Source organism: Blennius ocellaris, assembly GCF_963422515.1.
Source record: "Blennius ocellaris genome assembly, chromosome: 1".
In the NCBI taxonomy this organism is placed as follows: domain Eukaryota; kingdom Metazoa; phylum Chordata; class Actinopteri; order Blenniiformes; family Blenniidae; genus Blennius; species Blennius ocellaris.
Window position 1 is genome coordinate 25,788,617 of NC_137650.1, and position 18,566 is coordinate 25,807,182.

General features: G+C 40.7%; 1 protein-coding gene across 1 annotated transcript in view; it reads right to left on the reverse strand.

Moving 5' to 3' along the window:
* Window positions 1–247: 247 nt before the first annotated feature.
* igdcc3 (immunoglobulin superfamily, DCC subclass, member 3) overlaps window positions 248–18,566 on the reverse strand; it is a gene marked incomplete at both ends in the record, with an annotated part of 58,386 nt that continues 40,067 nt past the window's right edge. The window contains 8 exons of the mRNA XM_080494442.1: window positions 248–373; window positions 1,470–1,680; window positions 1,838–1,973; window positions 2,124–2,228; window positions 2,613–2,801; window positions 3,478–3,642; window positions 5,035–5,282; window positions 14,181–14,346. Of these exons, the coding sequence (XP_080350568.1) occupies window positions 248–373; window positions 1,470–1,680; window positions 1,838–1,973; window positions 2,124–2,228; window positions 2,613–2,801; window positions 3,478–3,642; window positions 5,035–5,282; window positions 14,181–14,346 (1,346 nt within the window). The remainder of the gene's footprint in view (window positions 374–1,469; window positions 1,681–1,837; window positions 1,974–2,123; window positions 2,229–2,612; window positions 2,802–3,477; window positions 3,643–5,034; window positions 5,283–14,180; window positions 14,347–18,566) is intronic.

The window sequence follows — 18,566 nt, forward strand, 5'->3', positions numbered from 1 at the left end:
AAGACTGAAAAAAACATTTAAAAGGCCTCCGTCCAGCTAGAAACAGCCAGGGCCCCAAAAAGACACAGATACACAGTCCTAGATCCTCCAGAACATTTTAACTTACTAATTGAAAAAAAAAAAAAATTAAAAATTCTTTGCAACAAAAGAAAAAACCTACTTTGAAAAGAAACACTTGTCAACCTGAGTGAGAGAAAAGTCTAAGAGGACACCGGGTAGTGTCGTGTGAATTGGCCTTCATACATGATTAGCCTTGGTCCTGCTGAACCGCTCCTGCTGCAGGAGGCTCTTGGAACTGCGTCTCCCTTTCCACCGCAAACTCCTCCAGAGGTATCGTCGACAGCTGGGTGTCGTTCAGCGCGTAGGAGTCGGACTGGAAACACAAACAAACCGCTCAGTCATGCAGATTATTACACTATGGGTACAACTGTTGTTTTGAATCACCAGTTTTCTTGTTTACGTCACAGATACCAACATTAAACCTCATTTAAGAAAACATAATGTACAACAAGCTGTTGATATTCTAAGTCATATAATCACAATGTCTCTCATTAAATATCATTGCATTTTGAGCTTTTTCTTTACATCACTTTACATCATTAAAAATCTTTATTGTCTGGAAAATATATATTTTATCCCGTTTTATTGTGGAGCATCGTTTTGGTTAACTACACACGGTTTATACTTTAAAATCTTTTTTGTTGTTTTTATAACATTGCAGAATAAAACCATCTGTGCAACATTTAAACAAGCTGAACCAGCTTCGCTCCTCTTTTAGCTGCTACATAAATTATGTATAAGCTGCTGTGACCTTGCTAATAATCCCTTAAAAGGACAACAGTCTGGCAACAATTACAGGTCAGAATTGAATGTACAGTAATTATTTCCTACCCAGGGGGGTTAAAAAAAACAAAACAATAACAACAACAATAAGAACAATTGAGCTTAATGGCATTATAAAGTTGTGTCAGCAATAGGTTTCCATTGCTGTTCAAAACCACTACAGCTTATGGAAATTAATCAGATATTTGCAGAAGGAATTTAGGCTGAATTTGTGATTGTGTTTCATGTTATCCTGGTAAAAGAGTAAAGTGAATATGATGCATTGAAACTGGCTGTTAGCGTTATAAGCTTACTTGAAATCGTAGATTAATATAACATTTTTGGCCTTTATATGAAATGTCTTTGATTGATCACCAGAAGAGCGAAACGAAAACTATAAAATAGAATGTTTTTCACAACGAAAGCCACGTTCAACCCTAACATACAGTCTGCAAACATCCCGCTCTTTACAATTCTGGTGTTATATTTCAACTTGTTTTATAATTCAGAGAAACTTTTCAGGAAATCTAAAGCTCTCTTTTCCATCTGCTTTCATCACAAATCAAACCCTGCAAATCATCTGAACATAATTACCTTTCTTTTAAAAGAAAACATAGAATTTCTGAACCCATACCATTAAAACTCACCATGCATGTATCTTGGGTGTTGATTTGAGTGAAAAGCCTCTCGAGCTCGTTGCTGTCGACAACTTTCTTCCCTGCTGCGCTGCCATTGACCTCCATCTCTCTCCTGGCAGCCCCGTTGAGCCCAGAGGCCCCCTGGGAAGAGGAAGAGGATTCCAGCACAGTGCTGTGCCCTGCCTGGGGGGTGGCTTGAACTGTCTTACACATCATTAACCTGAGGATTACATGAACGCACAGACACAAACACATACACATGATGATGAAACACTTCTCCGGTTTGGACACATGCAAGATATTAACCCCCAGCGGCATTCATTGGCAAGTCATTTCTCTTTGTTTCCATTTGATGAAAATATCACATCTGAACTGACCTCCCGCGGTAGCTGAAGACAAGGAAGAGCACGCAGAAGATGATGCATGTAACTCCAATGTGAATCCCAATTATGATGCCGGTTGTGGATGTTTTGCCGTGGTCGTCTTTCACACAGTCGCAGGAGTCGTCCAACACTGAGGAGGTACCACACTCTCATGTCAGCATGGTGAGCACAGGCCCTATACATTTACCCACCTGCGGTCTGAATGGCCGCTTTGATTAAACCAAAAGAAGACAGATTCATTGGAAGGAATGAAATACATTTTAAGTTGTTTGACACTCACCAGATTTCTCCAGCGCCTCCCGAAGTGAGACAAATCGCACAGTGGCATTTCCATCGCCGTGTTGGTTGAATGCAATCAGCTTTATCTCATAGAGAAGGGAGGAGTCTGAAGAGAAGAAAAGAAAAAAAAGACATTTAACACAAAGCCTGCTTATCAGGAATCCTCTGTGGAAAATTTGCCGTAGCTAATTTTCTGTGACACATAATCGCTCCTGCTCTTGGTCTTAAGGAAATTACACTGACGAAAGTGTTTAGATGTTCAAACATATTCTTACTTTACTGAAGATTTATGAGAGTATTTCTTTACCATGACAAAAATTAAGCATAGGGACCTTCCCATACATCTTAGATACAGTCCCAGATAAATCTTCACCACAGACCCAGGACAGGATTTTGCACGCTTGAGTATTGTCTCACACTCAAGTTACAGTGTCCAAGATGGTTTCAACACTCCAACCCAATCAAATGTCAAAAAGAGACGAGGTCTTACCCAGCTGAGTGATGTTGTACTGGGTGGCGTTGCGAGGCAAAGTGATGGGACCAGTGAAGCGAGGTGTGTGTGCTCTCCTGTAATAAAGCCTGAAGCCTTGATGCTGGCCCATCTTGGAGGAAGATTCCCATGTTGCTTGTACAGCACTGCTGTTCACCACCTTAGTGTGTAGTGAAGGAGGTGCGGGCACTGCAACACAATGCATGAAGTCGTGGATGTCAAGTACTACAGGCTACATGTTCAGAGCCGCAGTAAACGCTGAAGAGCAAAGCTTTTCTTCAGTAAATTTGGACGCTTTGTGGCCAAATGAAAAAAAAAAAAACGCAGCAAAGACACACATATATTCAGCAATCAGAAGATATTGATATCAGATTTAGATCAACTAATTTTGTAATATTTTCCACACTATAACTGTATTAACTTATAGTTAAGGCATGTAAACTCTTCTCATGCCAATTGCATGATAATATAAAATATCAGCTATTTATACATAATGTGTAGTTGTTGCAACCTTCACACTGACACGACTTTACACTTTTACACTAAGGTGAGATCTAAACATTTATTTTAAATAAATAAATACAAGTTCTACCTTATTATTTATTTTTATTATGACTTTCAAATCCACTGCTTTATAATATAACCTCAAAAAACATTAAAAAAAAAAGAAAAGATATTTTCCCATCATTATGAGTTTTATGAGAAAACATTTGTTTGGCGAAATTTCTTTTCATATAATTTATTGGACTTATTGCTTTGAAGGCTGTTTTTCACTTTGGTAAACACGAGGAATCTTTTGCAAGATCGTAAGTCGAGCTTTTATTAGTGAGAGATCACTTTTGAATGTGTTCGCCTCTCCACTCACCTTCCCCGTGCGTGCTTTCAGTGGCCCTGTCCGATGGTTTGCTGGCCCCGTGGGACGTGTAGGCCTTGACGTAGAAGGTGTAACTGGTTGAGGGCTCCAGGTCTCGAATGATCTGCTGCAGCGTCGCCTTGCTGACAGCCTCCTCGTACTCCATCTCCACTGGGTCTGAAGAATGAATCGTGGTGGAACAACGAGGAAGAGGGACAAAAATATAAGCCCACAAAGGACGAAAGGAAATAGAAACCGGAGAGACATAAATTGAAAAATAAAATGGGGAGGGAATAAATGGAAACCCTTACAATGATTGCTATAAAAATAATCTGTTTCTGTCATCATTTGTGGTTACTGGCCATTTTCACAGGTTTTTATCAAAGCTGCTGTTAGTTAATAGCTAATGCAGTTTGGCCCTGGGAGGCTGAATAACAATGGCTTGGTGAATTGCAGGGGCGGAGTGAAGAGATGAAGGGGGTAAACAGGGGACTTATACAGGATGTGTTAAAGCTTTTTATTGCTTTTAATTCAAAGACACCCAGCCATAACTGCTATCTACCTCAAGCCCTCAATCCATTGGGCCATGCCATCTTGGAAGGATAATTACAGCAGATACTATTGGTTGGTCCCCAGGGCCATTAATTATCCATCCAATAGAACTGCTGCGGAGAACATCAGCTGGTGCGACGGCACTTCACACACAAAGACTACACACGTGGGCTGAGCCGGCGCTGTAAATACACTCACTGCATGTGCATGGAGGGGCGTACACAGATGCATCATAACAGTAATCAACAAACTGGGATAAAAATCTGATATGTTTTAATTTAATCATTCCTGTTAATGAGCCTGGATAGTGGAGTGCAGGGATTCATGCTGCAGGCCTGCAGCATCTTCATCTGGTGGATTGCAGGGGCGGAGTGGAGAGATGAAGGGGAGCATCTTACCTTGAGCTGTTGTAAGTTTGTGTTTCCCCCTGGGGAGGAATAACGTTCTGTTCTATTCTATTCTATAGAGGAGCAATCCCCTTCACTAATGTTTACAGGCAACAGCATCTTACGAAGTAATATTGCATACATGTGATGTAATATTTAACTATAACGTAATATTAAAGTGTTGATCAAATAAATATTTATGGTACAGAAAAAGTTAGCAATTTGATTTCTTATTTAAAGCATTCATTTCCTTCAAAGTCATTAATTACTGTAATCAAGTGAAAATATTTGTCATTTATTACTTAACTTCTGGTTTACCATCATAACCTTATAAAGAGGTGACATGAGTTAAGATATAATGTATATTGTTATCACAAGTTACACATAAGGCTTCTCTATGATTTCTATTCATCGTTATTTAACTTGGAGTCCAGGTTTGTTTTATTTTTTTTTAATTGAAATGACTTAAGGTCCTTAGAATCGGTCACCACCAGTTAAATATAAATAATTTATTCTGATCTGCCTTATTCATTTTGAGTTTATATGCACCACACTTCTGTTCACCTGACATGCCCTTTGACCTCGTACTCCATTGCATTTGTTGCATAACGGCGCCTTAGTGTCGGCCCACCTGTTGTCCTACGAATGTGGAGCACGTAACCAATGATGTCCTCGGTGTTCTGTTCGGGCTTCCTCCAGGACACCTGGATGGTGGTGGGTGAGAGGGCCTCAGCCTGCACGTGGGTGGGCTCGCCGGGCAGGCCGTCAGCCCAGAGAACTGTGAGGCGGGCGCTGGCCTGTGTGGAGCCGGCGCTGTTCTCCGCGATACACTGGTAGATGGCCTCGTCGTCCTGGCTGATGCCGTATATCGTCAGTGTGCTGCGAGGGAACCGGCGAGAGGGCGGGCAAGAGAAATGTGAAAGTTAAGATTCTCTGATGCATAACAGGAGGCTTGCACTCTGTCTAATTTTAACATGCATTCAAAGAAATGAAAACACCAGCACCTCCAGTGCGCGTGGATGAAAACTTGTGCACGATTCTCCGCTTTAGCCTGAAAAAGTTACTGCAACAGGCACTTACACAGGGTTCAACGAGAAAAGTACCAGTACTTGAGTAAATGTGCCTAATGTAGTTTTTTTTCAGACTTCAGAAAAGGACTGCATACGGCACAGAAGATGAATGTGACATTATGTCAAGTGCACAAGGCGCTGCGTTGAGCTGTGTGAGAGATTTGCGGTGCTCATCACACACAGTGGATAGCAGCAGTACGTGGAAAAGGTCTTCAGTCATGCAGAGCACATACTTTCAGACTGATTTGTCTTGCACTCAAACTCCCTTGAGAGTCCATGAATCTATTTCAGGTATTTCAAAAAATGTGATTTTCCTACATCGGTGAGACCGATCATCCATCCATGTATGCACACATACATGATTCCACACACCTATGGATACCTACATACAGCGATTCCTCTCCATTGTACCTTTGCCACTCTGCTCTTTGTCCTCATCTTTGTATCTCTGCTTCTTTGTTTTTCCTCCCACCTGGCCTATTTCCTGTTGTATGAAGAAATATAATAGATGTGGATGTATATGGTTCGTATGTATGTGTGAGCATGTTGTGAGTAGGTGTTCTTAAACAACTATCCATAAATCTAGTCTTCATATTTAGTTTTTCCTTAAAGCAAAAATAAAGAATAAAAAAACATTGACAGCATTTCCTCACATGGTGCAAAATATTTCCTCAAGCAGTTTCCATACCAAGGTCACATATACAATCTATACAATGAAAAAAAAATGGCTGTGGGTGTCAGGGCCAATAAAATTTTTGATTTCATATAAGTTTTATCATAGTGCTGTTAAAATGTGAAGAAAAAAGTGTAAAATTCAGACTGAATAAACTTTTCAAGCTTTTATGGTCACAAAAACACTTCAGGCAGTATAGATCCTGAAGAGGTTGCCAGGACAAAAAAATAATAGTTACACACACAAACATTAAAGCCTACAGGCAATTGTTGAGTTACCAATTAATCTCAAACACCTGTTTTTGGACTGTGGGAGCAAAGTGCATGCTGAGAGGCCTATTTCCTTTTTCTTTTCCCTTCATCCCTTGACATGAGATCACTTGAAAACAATTGTGATAAAAGTGCCTTCTTAAAAAGCTTCTTTTTTTTTTTGAAGAAGAAGAATTTATTTAAGAATGAGTTCAATGGGTACACATTTATGCATTTTAAAGTCACTTTAATCCACCCCACTACATTTTTAACAGACTGTTATATTTAATGGACGCTGAATATTGAGTCATCTCACAAGATAGGAGGATTTCTGAACTGCTGCTTCCATCATGTTTTCAGAGACCCAAAACCAGTCCATGGCTGCAGTGTGTCTGCCTCTGGGACATACCTCTGTAATCGGGTATTCTGAATGACGCCAGGCTGTTTTTACAGTGAAGGATCCAATGCCTGAGTTTATTGTATTTAAATTAATAAAAATGTCTATATATTTAATGGAAAGTGCTCAACAAATAAAAGAGATGTCTTTGCTCATTGTTAGCTGGGATTACCTTCCCTGACCTGGATAGAGCAGTGTACAGGATGGATGAATGGATTATGACCAATAAACAGCAGTGCCAATCTTTTGATATCTTAATAAGATTAACCATTTGAAAATGAATGAGCCTCTTTCCTCTAAAGGGATGCGTTACCCTTGGTGATGACATTTCAGAGATCAGAAGTAGTTTTCAAACAAAGGTTTGTAGCTTCGGGCTTTTGGTTTTCTCCTGCTGTGCTTTACATTTAAACAGGGGAAATGATTGCCACGGGAATGAAGCATATACCTCGAAAGATCCTGCTAATCTGTCACATGCAGTCTGCCAGAGCCTGTCCGGTAGAATGTCATCTTTCATTGATGGACAGGAGGCATCCTCTGTGTATTAAATCACAGTTTATTAAGAACTGTTGGCACAATCCTTTGAGGACAAGCAAGCAATTTATTGAAGGCGCAGCATGTCAGAGTGTACAGGAGTTTTTATTGGACACCTTCTGGACCTGTGAAATGGGACATGAGCAAAGTGGCATTTCAGCTCTCAGCAGGACTGACCTCACACCAGCCACAGCCCGGTTTGTAAGGACGGATTTGTAAGGACACAGGAGTGCTCTTCTGGGTCATCCGGCATGGGTGGAGGATTGAATCAATCTATTTCCTTTTCAAAACTGATGTTCTGGCATACGGCGACTATACATCTGTAATCTGGGGCAGAGCGGAGCTGCGAGGTGGACCAGTTATTATTCGTTCCAGTCTGCCAGGTGGATTCAATCTGGATAATTATCAGGTCAAAGAGGCCCTCTGTATTTCACCCTCTCCGAGCCAATCTCACCTCTGACCCCTGAGGTGGCAGCAGTCACCAGCTCTCAGCTCACTACTCAGCCATCACATTTCTGACAGCCTTTCATATCAGCGATGGATGGAGTGTTTGCAAAGAGAGCAGGATGACCAGACCCAGCAAAGAGGCCCCTGGGGATGTACTACTCAATGCCACCGGGGACCGGATGGGCCTCATGAGAGTGTGAAAGGAAGGCAGGAAATATTTCACAAGAAACTGCTTGTTTGAGGAGGTACAGTAGCGTCCAGCTGCATGCATGAACATTCACACACACATGGGCTGATCCTGCAGACGTGCGGTTTATGAAATTCCACACCTGCAGTAAAAACATCCTTTTACAGCTTCCAGAACAAACACTTTCGTAGAGTTGAACCAATATGTGCACATGCATCACAGCTAGGATTTAAAATGTTGTTTTAAATTGTTTTAAATTTCAGATTTTGTAATTTGTTTCCTCTTCATCACAACTGCTTTTGTTTAGCTGTTTTAACGAGTTTTAAAGAGAGGCATAGAATTAGTTTGAAGTAGGTTCTAGCTTTGTTGACTGGACCCGGTTATAGTGTTGATTCTTGAAACTGTTCAACGTACAAAAAAACAGAAGATGCGTTTATATTTATCTATTCTCTGGGGGAAAAAAATGTCTGCATAAAGAAGAATCAGGAAGGCAGAAGAGTCATATAATATACCAGAAGAAAAGGGACTGATGTATTTTTCTGTAGCAATGCAACTGCTTAAATGTATTTACATTAACTCCTTTACTGCTTTTTGTGATAGTTTCCTCTTGATTTCCTCTTAAAAGTTATAAAGTTCAAGGGATTCTTTAATTTTACAAGACTTTTTTGAGAAGATAACATAATAATAGCACTATGTTGATAAGCAACAGTTGACTTGAAAAAAATAAAACTTTAGTAGGTTTTCGGCCTGAATTTAGGTTCTTTTCTCGTCTTACTGCAAAAACTAAGCTTTTCTGCCCTGACAAGCCGACACCATCATTTACTCATCAGTTCAAGGTCATTTCACAGATTGACAGGGCCGGGGGAATAGCTGACATCCCGGCTGTTGGGCTGTTGTTCAGCTGCGGAGGCTGTGTTTACTCTCCGTTGTCTCTGAGCAGCACCCCCATCAAAAGCCAGCTTGGCCATTCTGGATTCAGCAGGAGCGAATGGGAAACAAAATATGGGGACAAAGAGAGAACAGGAGAAGAGGTGGGAAAGGGGGAGGGGAGGAGCGATGAGCTGTCTGTGGCCTGAGAGGAGGGAAGGGCCCAGGGATATGACTGATTGCAGGCTGGGTCAGAGTTCAAGGCCAATGCCCAGGCCCCAGCTCTCTGTAATGGGGGCAGGAAGGGGGGAGTGGGGCGCAGAGAGGGGCCGGGAACAAGAAAGGCAGGTCTTAGTGAGAAAAAGAGAGACGAGAAGAAAGGAGGAGGGGGGGGGTTCCTTTGAAGGGATTGAGCTACAAAATACCTAGGTTTGTGTGGTGGCCTGTTTCAGATGTTGGCCGTCAATTATAAAAGTCAGTGCGGCTCCCACACGTACTTCAAACCTGCTCCTTTACATTCTACAACCTAAAGTCACTGCACAAACATGTGAAACCGTCTGGCTACATACGTGTTTTACACATAATGATTTTCATTTGCCACAAGGTCATTTGTATCTGCATTATTAACACTTAATAAACACTAGACATTCAACCGTAATATTTAACTGTTTGATGTGAGACTACATTTTGTATGTTGGAGGATCATACATGCTAAAATTAAAGACTCGAGCACGAGGCGAGTCTTCATACTTAATTAGCAACAGTCTTCATACTTAATTAGCAACAGTTCTCAAACAGGCGCCAAATAGCCTTGATAGCATGTTTTACAGTACCCTGGTCAGCACACGCTGGTAATGAATGGGCCAGCAATAACGCTGGCAGTGTGTGTGTGTGTGTGTGTGTGTGTGTGTGTGAGTGTGTGTGTGTGTGCACATGTCCGCAGGTGTGAAGATCTGCCAAGATGTGACAGTGACAGGAACATGCACACCTTCACCGTGAGCAGTAATGTGTGTGTTTGCAGACGCAGCCAATCAGCTCTCCTCTGACATCACTGCATGTCATACACAGCGTTTCACGCAGCCCCGTCTTCTCCCCGCGTGTTTGCTGTGTATAGTGTGTGTGTGTGTGTGTGTGCACGGACAAGGAGTAAAGGGCAACACGCTTGTGAATTTTCATGTTTGATTATGCGTGTGCACAAAATGAATGATTGCATGCACCATGGGGCTATTTGTGCACATACTGAGTCACTTGCTTTTTGATTAATGTGTGTGCATGCGTGTGTGTGAATGAAATGTACAATCAATTCTCCTTCCTTCCCTTGTCCGATTTGCTCTTGAAGGTCAGCGTCATGAGAGATGGCTGAGGGCAGAAACCTTCGTGCGAATCCTCACACACACACACACACACACACACACACACACACACACACACACACACACACACACACACACACACACACACACACACACACACACACACACACACACACACACACACACACACACACACACACACACACAGTCACTTCATCCACGTACATGAATTAAAACCTCACTGATGCTCTGAATATCCAGGCTTCTATCAGATAATGCATGAATACATATATATATGTAAGAACGGAATAATTGCACAGCCTGGAGCTTTTGAATTCATTTGCATATCATTACTGTTGTTTAGGCTTCGTTCGGGAAGTAAATTGTGCCCAATTGACATGATTTTCCTGCCTTCAAGCACCTTCATGTCACCATAAAAAAAAAACCAAAAAAACCCACCACATGGGTTGTTGAGCTTCAGGTAAAACTGAACTGAACGCATAATGAATTAACCACCCGAGCCATTTACAAAAAACTAATTATAGGATGGCTATAGCTCAGAGAGGGAGCGCAACATGTGGTTTTACCTCATCCCTCTGCATCGAACACATATGAGAAATATCGTACACACTTGAGGCAAGAATCTCCTATAGGTGGAAAAAACTTTTTCAATAACTGAAATCCAGTCTGTGGCTGGCCTCAGTTCAATAATACAGCAACATAAAGCCTGTAAGCCCTTTTATACCCGGGCTGCTTAGAAGAGTGTAAATAATACAAAGACAGTCAGGGGTGTTTTATCATGAACCCAAGGCTTTACAGCCTTGGTTCTGTTTTTCGTGACATAATATTTAGTCAACTTTTCTTAAAACGTTCAACTTTAAATTGAACTTCTGAGGCCGTGAAAGCTTCTGGTTGGTGATACTGAGGTCATGTTTATTATCTAGCTGGTTATTACCTTAACAGTAATCTTCAATGCTGCTTACTATGGAATTATATTAGTGCCACAATCCTGAGCATGCAGTGTGCATTTTTGAGCACAGACAAAAAATTATTGATTAAATAAATTGAATTATTATTGAATCACATAAAATAAAGACTTCCCCAAAAATGAGTCGCAATCCAATGTAAACTGGAGTTGATTTAGAGATCGTTTTTAACAGTGCTTTCGAGAGGCGGACCAAATAGCGACCTGATTGGATAGAATCAGCCAATGTGCAAGTCTGTGATTGGATTCTTTTTTTTGGCACATTTGTAGCGCTGGGCCAAGTCGGGCGAGCGTGAATGCAGAGTTGAGAGCGTATAGAGTGTAAATGTTGAGTGAGAGAGAAAGACATCGAGTGGAGATTTTTGCGGGAGAGCAAATAACAAAACCGAGTGAAAAAACAGAATAATTGTACATGTGTGGATAGCTGCAAATCAAAAAAAAATGATACATTTAAGGGCTGAATAGATTTTTGTCTGCTCAAATTAGGTTTTTCTTTGCTGAAGTTTTTTTTTTCTTTTCTGTGCTCAAGATTTCACACTGCGCACTCAGGATTGTGGTACTAATATAACCCCATACTACACTGAATATGAGAAACACATCTGTGAGTGAGTTTTCAGTAGAGGTACAACCGATTGATTCATAATGTGAGAAATGGCTGGTATCATAACGCATTTTCCGTACTGACTGAACAGTTCAGCTTCTCAGAGCAAATTCTTAAGATGCACATCAAGCTGCTTCGTTCTCTAAATGGCTGACTGCATCTCCTGGTCAACCAGCTGAGTTTATGAGCTAATTAGCTAATGGTAGATCTCAAGCTGAGCCCTGCCTCCTTGAACCAATCACAGAGCGGGGTACGTGATGCATGAGATTCATATTATAGCAGGTCATACAGTAATGGTGGCAAGTGGAACCGCTGCGATGCTTTGACTACCCCCTCTATCTCCTTCTTTCTCTCCTCATTTATTCTTCCTGCCAACTCATCACTTCTCTTCTGACCACCCATTCATTTTTCTCCTCTTTTATTCTGCATCTGTGTCTGGCCTCTCATTTTTTTTCTCCCTTCTCGTCTTTCCTCCTGCGTTAGTCCCTCGTTCCATCTCTCTGACTAATATAGACTGGGGTTGAGGCAAGTGGGAGTGGAGCTGTGCGTGTGAGCAATGGAGGTGTCTGCTCCCTTCACTCACTGCAACCCAGTGCTGGTATTGATTTTTTATAGCCATATTTAATATATTCAAGTCATATTTCTTTTTTTAAATGTATTTTTTTAATTTTTTAATGAATAACAACAACATACACGGATGATTGGCTTCTGGGGCCAACTTGGAAAATTGAACTCAGCATGTGCAGTAATGCATGATGGAATTTACAGAAAAACACATTTACTGGATGGAGGAAAGTCATTTACAAAGCGGCCACCCAGCAGGATTAGCAACAGGCTGGAGGCTTGTCCATAAGTAACTATGTGCAGAAAAACCAGCAGGATCAGAGGAAGTAGACCATGACATATTAACAGCTATTGTTTAGTGAAATGTATTCTCATCAACTCCTGAGATAAATCTCATGCGAATACCGTTCTGCAGCATGTATAATGTATCATACATCATAAGGAACGGCGTTTGAATAATGCCACATGCAGAGCTGTATCAACATGAAACGTCTTTCCAGTGAGAGGTGCTGAGAGTAGTAACTAGCTGGTTCCTCCTCCTGTTGACACTTGTGGGGACTGCCACGGGAAAGCATCCAACATCCAGTCAATACGCTGCTCACATACAAAGGCACAAATAAGCCGAGGCTCATGTCTTGGCAGGCACGAATTCCAGCAGCTGCAGTGTTAGAAGCAACGGAAACGCTGAGGAATTGAACATCTGATCATGCCAATGATCGGATCAAGGCAATCGTGATTAATACTGACACCCGTATTACTCGTGTGAGCTGGGTCCAACTGTGATGCACTGTGAGGTTTGGGAAAGAGAGCCAGCGAACGTTGACGGCAGGTGGTTTCATGAAGCGGCCGACACGACAGCTACCAAATCGTCTCGGATCAAAATTAAATAATAAAACCAACGTACCATTTTACAGATCAGTTACAAGCCATTAACAAGAACAACTCATGAGCTAGCCGGTTGAATTCATCTTCTCCATTTTGATGATGACAATTCTATGTTCTATGTCAATCGATATTTGAGAGTAAAAATATGAATAAACTAAAAATTGTTATGCCTCTTTCATATGAAATAAGATGTGTTGATATGCATTAAAACTGGCCCAAATAAACATAATTCATAAATTCTTGTATAATAAATCCCAAAATTTTATACTTTTGTCACTGGATGTTTGTAACAAATTGACTTGAGACTATGAGTATCATTGTATAATGTCTCAAAATAATCCTTAATATGACTTCCCAGAAGCAACGGCTGTATATTCTATGAGAAAAGGCACACTTACACCCTTTGTATGTGCTCAAGCCCTTTTTTTTAATTGTTGCTTTATTATTGTGAACAAAGCAGGATAACTCCTCTCAGTACTGCAGATGATGGTGTCAAACAATGACTGAACTTAATGCATAACTTGCAGATAAATATGAGTCAAAAATGATTAATAATTATCACGTTATCCTCTTATTTCTTAAACAAAACTGATACCTTCTATTCTAATTGTGAAACATAGAAATGAGAACGTGTTCAAGTACAACAGCCCTGAAGAAAGTGCTTTTCCAAATATGCTCATGTTTAGATTTGTTTGAAATAATCACAGAGTTTTATAGATTGACTGCATCCTGAGCTGTTTCTAATATTCCTGCCACTCCACTAACATACACAGACCAAGCTGTTGCATCAGGGAGTCCTATGTGCCCTTATTGTTGCTGTCTTTTGTGCATTCAGAAGACATTACTGTTTGTTTACTGGGTTGTCAATAATCTTCACTGTCTTGAGTTGTGAACTCTGTAATGATAAACTCATAGATAAACATATTTATATATTATATAAATATAAGACAGCAAAGTTGAGATGACTATACAACAATAATGCGACTGCGTCATCTTCAGTAGTATTTACCTGTTGTTGTTCCTGAGTTTGACGTGTCCCCCAGGCTCCAGGATCTGGCCGTTCTTCAGCCAGGTGAGCCGCGGCTCGGGCTCGCCCTGCGCCTGGCATGTAAAGATGGCGGTGGTGCCGATGGGCCGGGCGACGGACTGTGGAGGTTGAATGAATTCTGCCGGAGCTGTAAAGGACAGAAATAGATAATCAGATAACGTGACCTCACTCGTGCAGCGCGAAAGGCATCAGTGGATAACTCGGGGTCTGAGAAATGAAACTATGGATCGAGGGGTATGGAAACAGAAAAGGCAGAAGAGCGAGAATGGGGGAGGAAATCATATGAGAGGTGTATGGTATAAATACTGCTGTAGATCTATAACTGAGGGTCAATCAGCAGGATCATGAGAGACCTCAGATCAATGCAGGCACAGGGAAATGAGAGAAAGAGAGAATAGAAGAGGAAAGAGAAAATTAAGATTCTTTGAAACCTTCCCAACAACTGCATTACTTCAGATTAATATGTTTTACCAGAGCAATTACAACAAAATAAATAGGTGCAACTCATTGTTTCATCATATACGTTGTCCTATTACACTACAGGCTTGTAGCTATGGCCCATTATTCACGTAAAATGAGTGATTTAGCAGTGCACGTCCTGTCTTTTAAAACACAACTGATTAAAGTTGCATCTACTGGAGATCATTTCTCGCCTGGTGCTTATGCATCACATCCCCTGCACTTATTATTGTCCCAGCGGTTAAAAGTCGTTTGATAGCCTGAATTATTTATGAATTATATAAATTAACTCAGAAAACATTATGGTAATTGTATCTGGGAGCAAATACTAGAGGGTAGAAAGCCTAAATATGAGGCCTATCGTAATGCATGATGTAAAAGCTCTCCACTGTCCTACCTTCTTCATCCTTCTCTAAGAGGTGGGGGATTCTCAAAATAACGGTACAGAACCTGAAACATTTAGGCCTCAACACACGTGCAGTTTAATCGAGGTTCATGGAACCTTGAGCTTTATTTACCTAGCTTAAACTTCTGTGCATGTGTGTGTGTGTGTATATATATATATATATATATATATATATATATATATATATATATATATATATATATATATATGTATGTATGTATGTATGTATGTATGTATATAGTACCTTACAAAGAGATAAACAGTTGCACTCGATCTTCACGATCTTTGGATTTGGCACGTCCATTTATCATACTGTGTTTCACACAATACAGTAAAAAGGCCACGAAAGTCTATATTTCTCATCTCCACATAAAAATCAAAAGAACACAAGCTGCAATGCATGTAAAATGAATGTGTGGACGGTAGGCCTGATGGGAACTTTGGATCTTTATCTGTGTCGGGGTGTATGATTCTAATTCTGCGGCTTGCCAAGTGATGCAGTGCTGAGGAGCAACCAGCAAAAAAGACGCTACTATGCTCCTGCAATTATGACAGAAAATGCGGCAAAGCATCCAGTATTTATCCCAGCTAGCCATTAGACTTCAAAATGCATGGTGACCATGAATAAAGTACAAACAAAACAATGAAAGAGGTAGATGTTTCTGAATGAGAAGGGCGAGTTGAGTGCATTCCTGTATCGTTCTTCTTTTGATATTATGTCCCACATTTGAAAAATGCACTTTTACTTTGAGCGTACAATAGTCTTGCTATATTCTTAGTGGAAAATATCATACTCAAGGTTGACGATGACTGGTAATGGCATCTTTGCAGTAACCTTACTTTGGAGTTGATGTACTGAAATAGACTAATTCTTTTTGGTGACTAATGGAAAAACTGCATTAGTTTCATGACAGCGGAAGCAGGATCATTATATGGCAGAGGCCAACTCTCCACGGTGATATGAGCTCTAATGCAGAAAACGTACATTTCTGACCTTCCTGTTGCTGCCTCCACCCCCTGCCCCATCAATTTGCAGCACTTTCCCTGGATTTTTCAAAAATACCTTTATTTTATTATTTTAAATGTATTAAATAATGTGCCTGCGAGGTGGCATTAATCACCATGAAGATAATAAAAATAACTGAGCAGCAGGGGGGAATCCCAGCATTATGCTACTATTATGACCCGATCAGAATTCTATTCTATTCTGATCGGGTCATAACTGCAGTGATAAAGTAGGATGCTGGTCTTTTGACAGCGATCATGGCTCTCAATCAGTTGTCAGTGTCTCAGAGTGCAATCTAAGACCATGGCTTCTGACTAATGGACACAGATTTCCCCCTTTATCTCATATCTGTCAGCTTTCCTCATGGTATAAAGGGGCCTTTGATCAATTTCTCAATACTATCGGACTTCCCAATCTGTACCGAAGCTCAGGGTACTAAAATTCATTCCCATATATTCTCTCTGAACACTCAAATCCCACGTGTCATTAATGTGTGGTCTGTGTTTTAAAAAGCCATTTTAATTCCAGCTGGACACTAAAAGAGACTGATAATACAACCATTTTGGACAGTTTTCAACTTCAGATTAATACAGTGACTATTTATAGCTTCAGTTCATTCTGGACCGACTCAGAATAAACAGGCTGCATGTTTACTGTGATGCGGACGCATGTAAAGCAGTAATCCTCTGTAAGAAAGCTCTGTGGTAGAACGGCAGAAGAGTTATACGTGGCTACACAGAAAATAACAATTTCGTCTTATAAGGGATTTGTTGACAAGAACAAAACTACTGACTAGCGCCATCCTCATATTTTAAAGCAGTGGTCCCCAGGAGTGTGCCAGAGGTCACAGGCTTTGCTTTGTTGAGGTTGTCAAAATCAGTTTGCACATGTCAAAGATAACAATAAGTCACTTTCTACAAACAGTGGGTTTGGGAATTTTGCAGTTTGGATTCTGAGTTCTTACTCAGAACTTAAGTCATCTGCGCCACAGCTGTATATGGCAGAACAGAGCTTCCTGTGTTGCAGTTGCTCCACATATGACTTTGTAGGAAAAACCAGTTTCAAAACGTGTGAGCGAGATACAAATTCTCATTCTCAAAAAACGATGAAGACGCTAAGGCTGTCTGGGTTGTACACAATGGATAGAGTTTACCTTGAAATTCATAATCTTGGTCGCTTAAGATTCTTATCGCTTTGTTTTATTGTATTTATTTTATTTCTTTGTAAAGCACTGTGAAGTGCCTTGTGTGTGAATGGTGTAGAAGAGCTGAGGACACTGCTATCATACAGTATATCAGTGAGAAAGGGTGTGTCCGCCAGCAGTTTGGAATTAATGTAAGAATTTGGATAAATGAGGGAAATAAAAAGGAGGTTCGCAGAGAGAATGGCACCACAAAAAGGTTGGGGAAAGCTTTAAAACAAGACACAGCTGTCTTTCTGGATTCTGTTTGATTTAATTCCCCTTTCAATTTGTTGTTGTTGGTTTTTTTTTCTTCCTCAATGTTCTATTTCGTGTTGCCACCCTAAGTGACAAAATGTTGTGTGACACTTTGGCAGGCTGAGCATTTCCATTCCTCTACTGGAAAAGCGAAGGGGCCCTTAGGCACTTGAATGGAGACAGCTGACAGCGTGAGATGGCCCTTTCATTTATCTCTCCCTTTCCCAGCTCCATTGTGACTGGCTGTGTTCTTTGAGGGCTGACTTAAAGGTGAAGGTCAGAGGGAGCTGGGGAAGATATTGATTTGCACCTGTAAGGGTGTGGGTTAGATCTTCAGCACTATTCATCCATCTTGCTCTTGTTTTCTCATTTGTCTCTTATAATTTGACTTCTCCTTCAGTATTTGTTTCTCCTCACTCGCGTTTTATACACCAAGGGAGCGGAATTATTGTAATTTATTTATAGTGTAAGTGCATTTGTTGATGTGTGATGGTTTTGTGAGTGCGCCTGTCTGAATTAATTTGGGGTTGAAGTTCCTGACCGTTGTACTGCTTTTCTAATTCAATAGCCGTTGAAACCCTCCCGTATTCACAGAGGTGTCAAGTGACTTATTTCCATAGCGTATTAAAGCAATTCCTCAAGGACCTGCAGTAAAACATTTTTTTTCCCAGGATGAAACGAGCAGAACACACATTTATTTGGAGTTAACAGTACACCTTTGTTTCCACAAATCAATGACAAAAACCAAAGACATTGACACATAATTAACATCCATGGCTTCTTGTCTTTGTCCCGGATAGGGTGCAGGCTTGTCTCAAGACTTGACAGGCAGATGAAATGAAATATTGATTAGGATCAATAATGCTATGGGCTGAGGCAAAGTGTGGTCCACGTGATCGATAAATGCTGGAGGTTTCCTGGTGACAATTAATGCCCCCCCCCCCCCAATATTGTAAGTGTTTATTGTAGAATTGTTAGGCTTGTGAAGTAAGCGTTTGTCTAAAGCAATAACTGCAGATTTCTGGAATAGGCATTCAA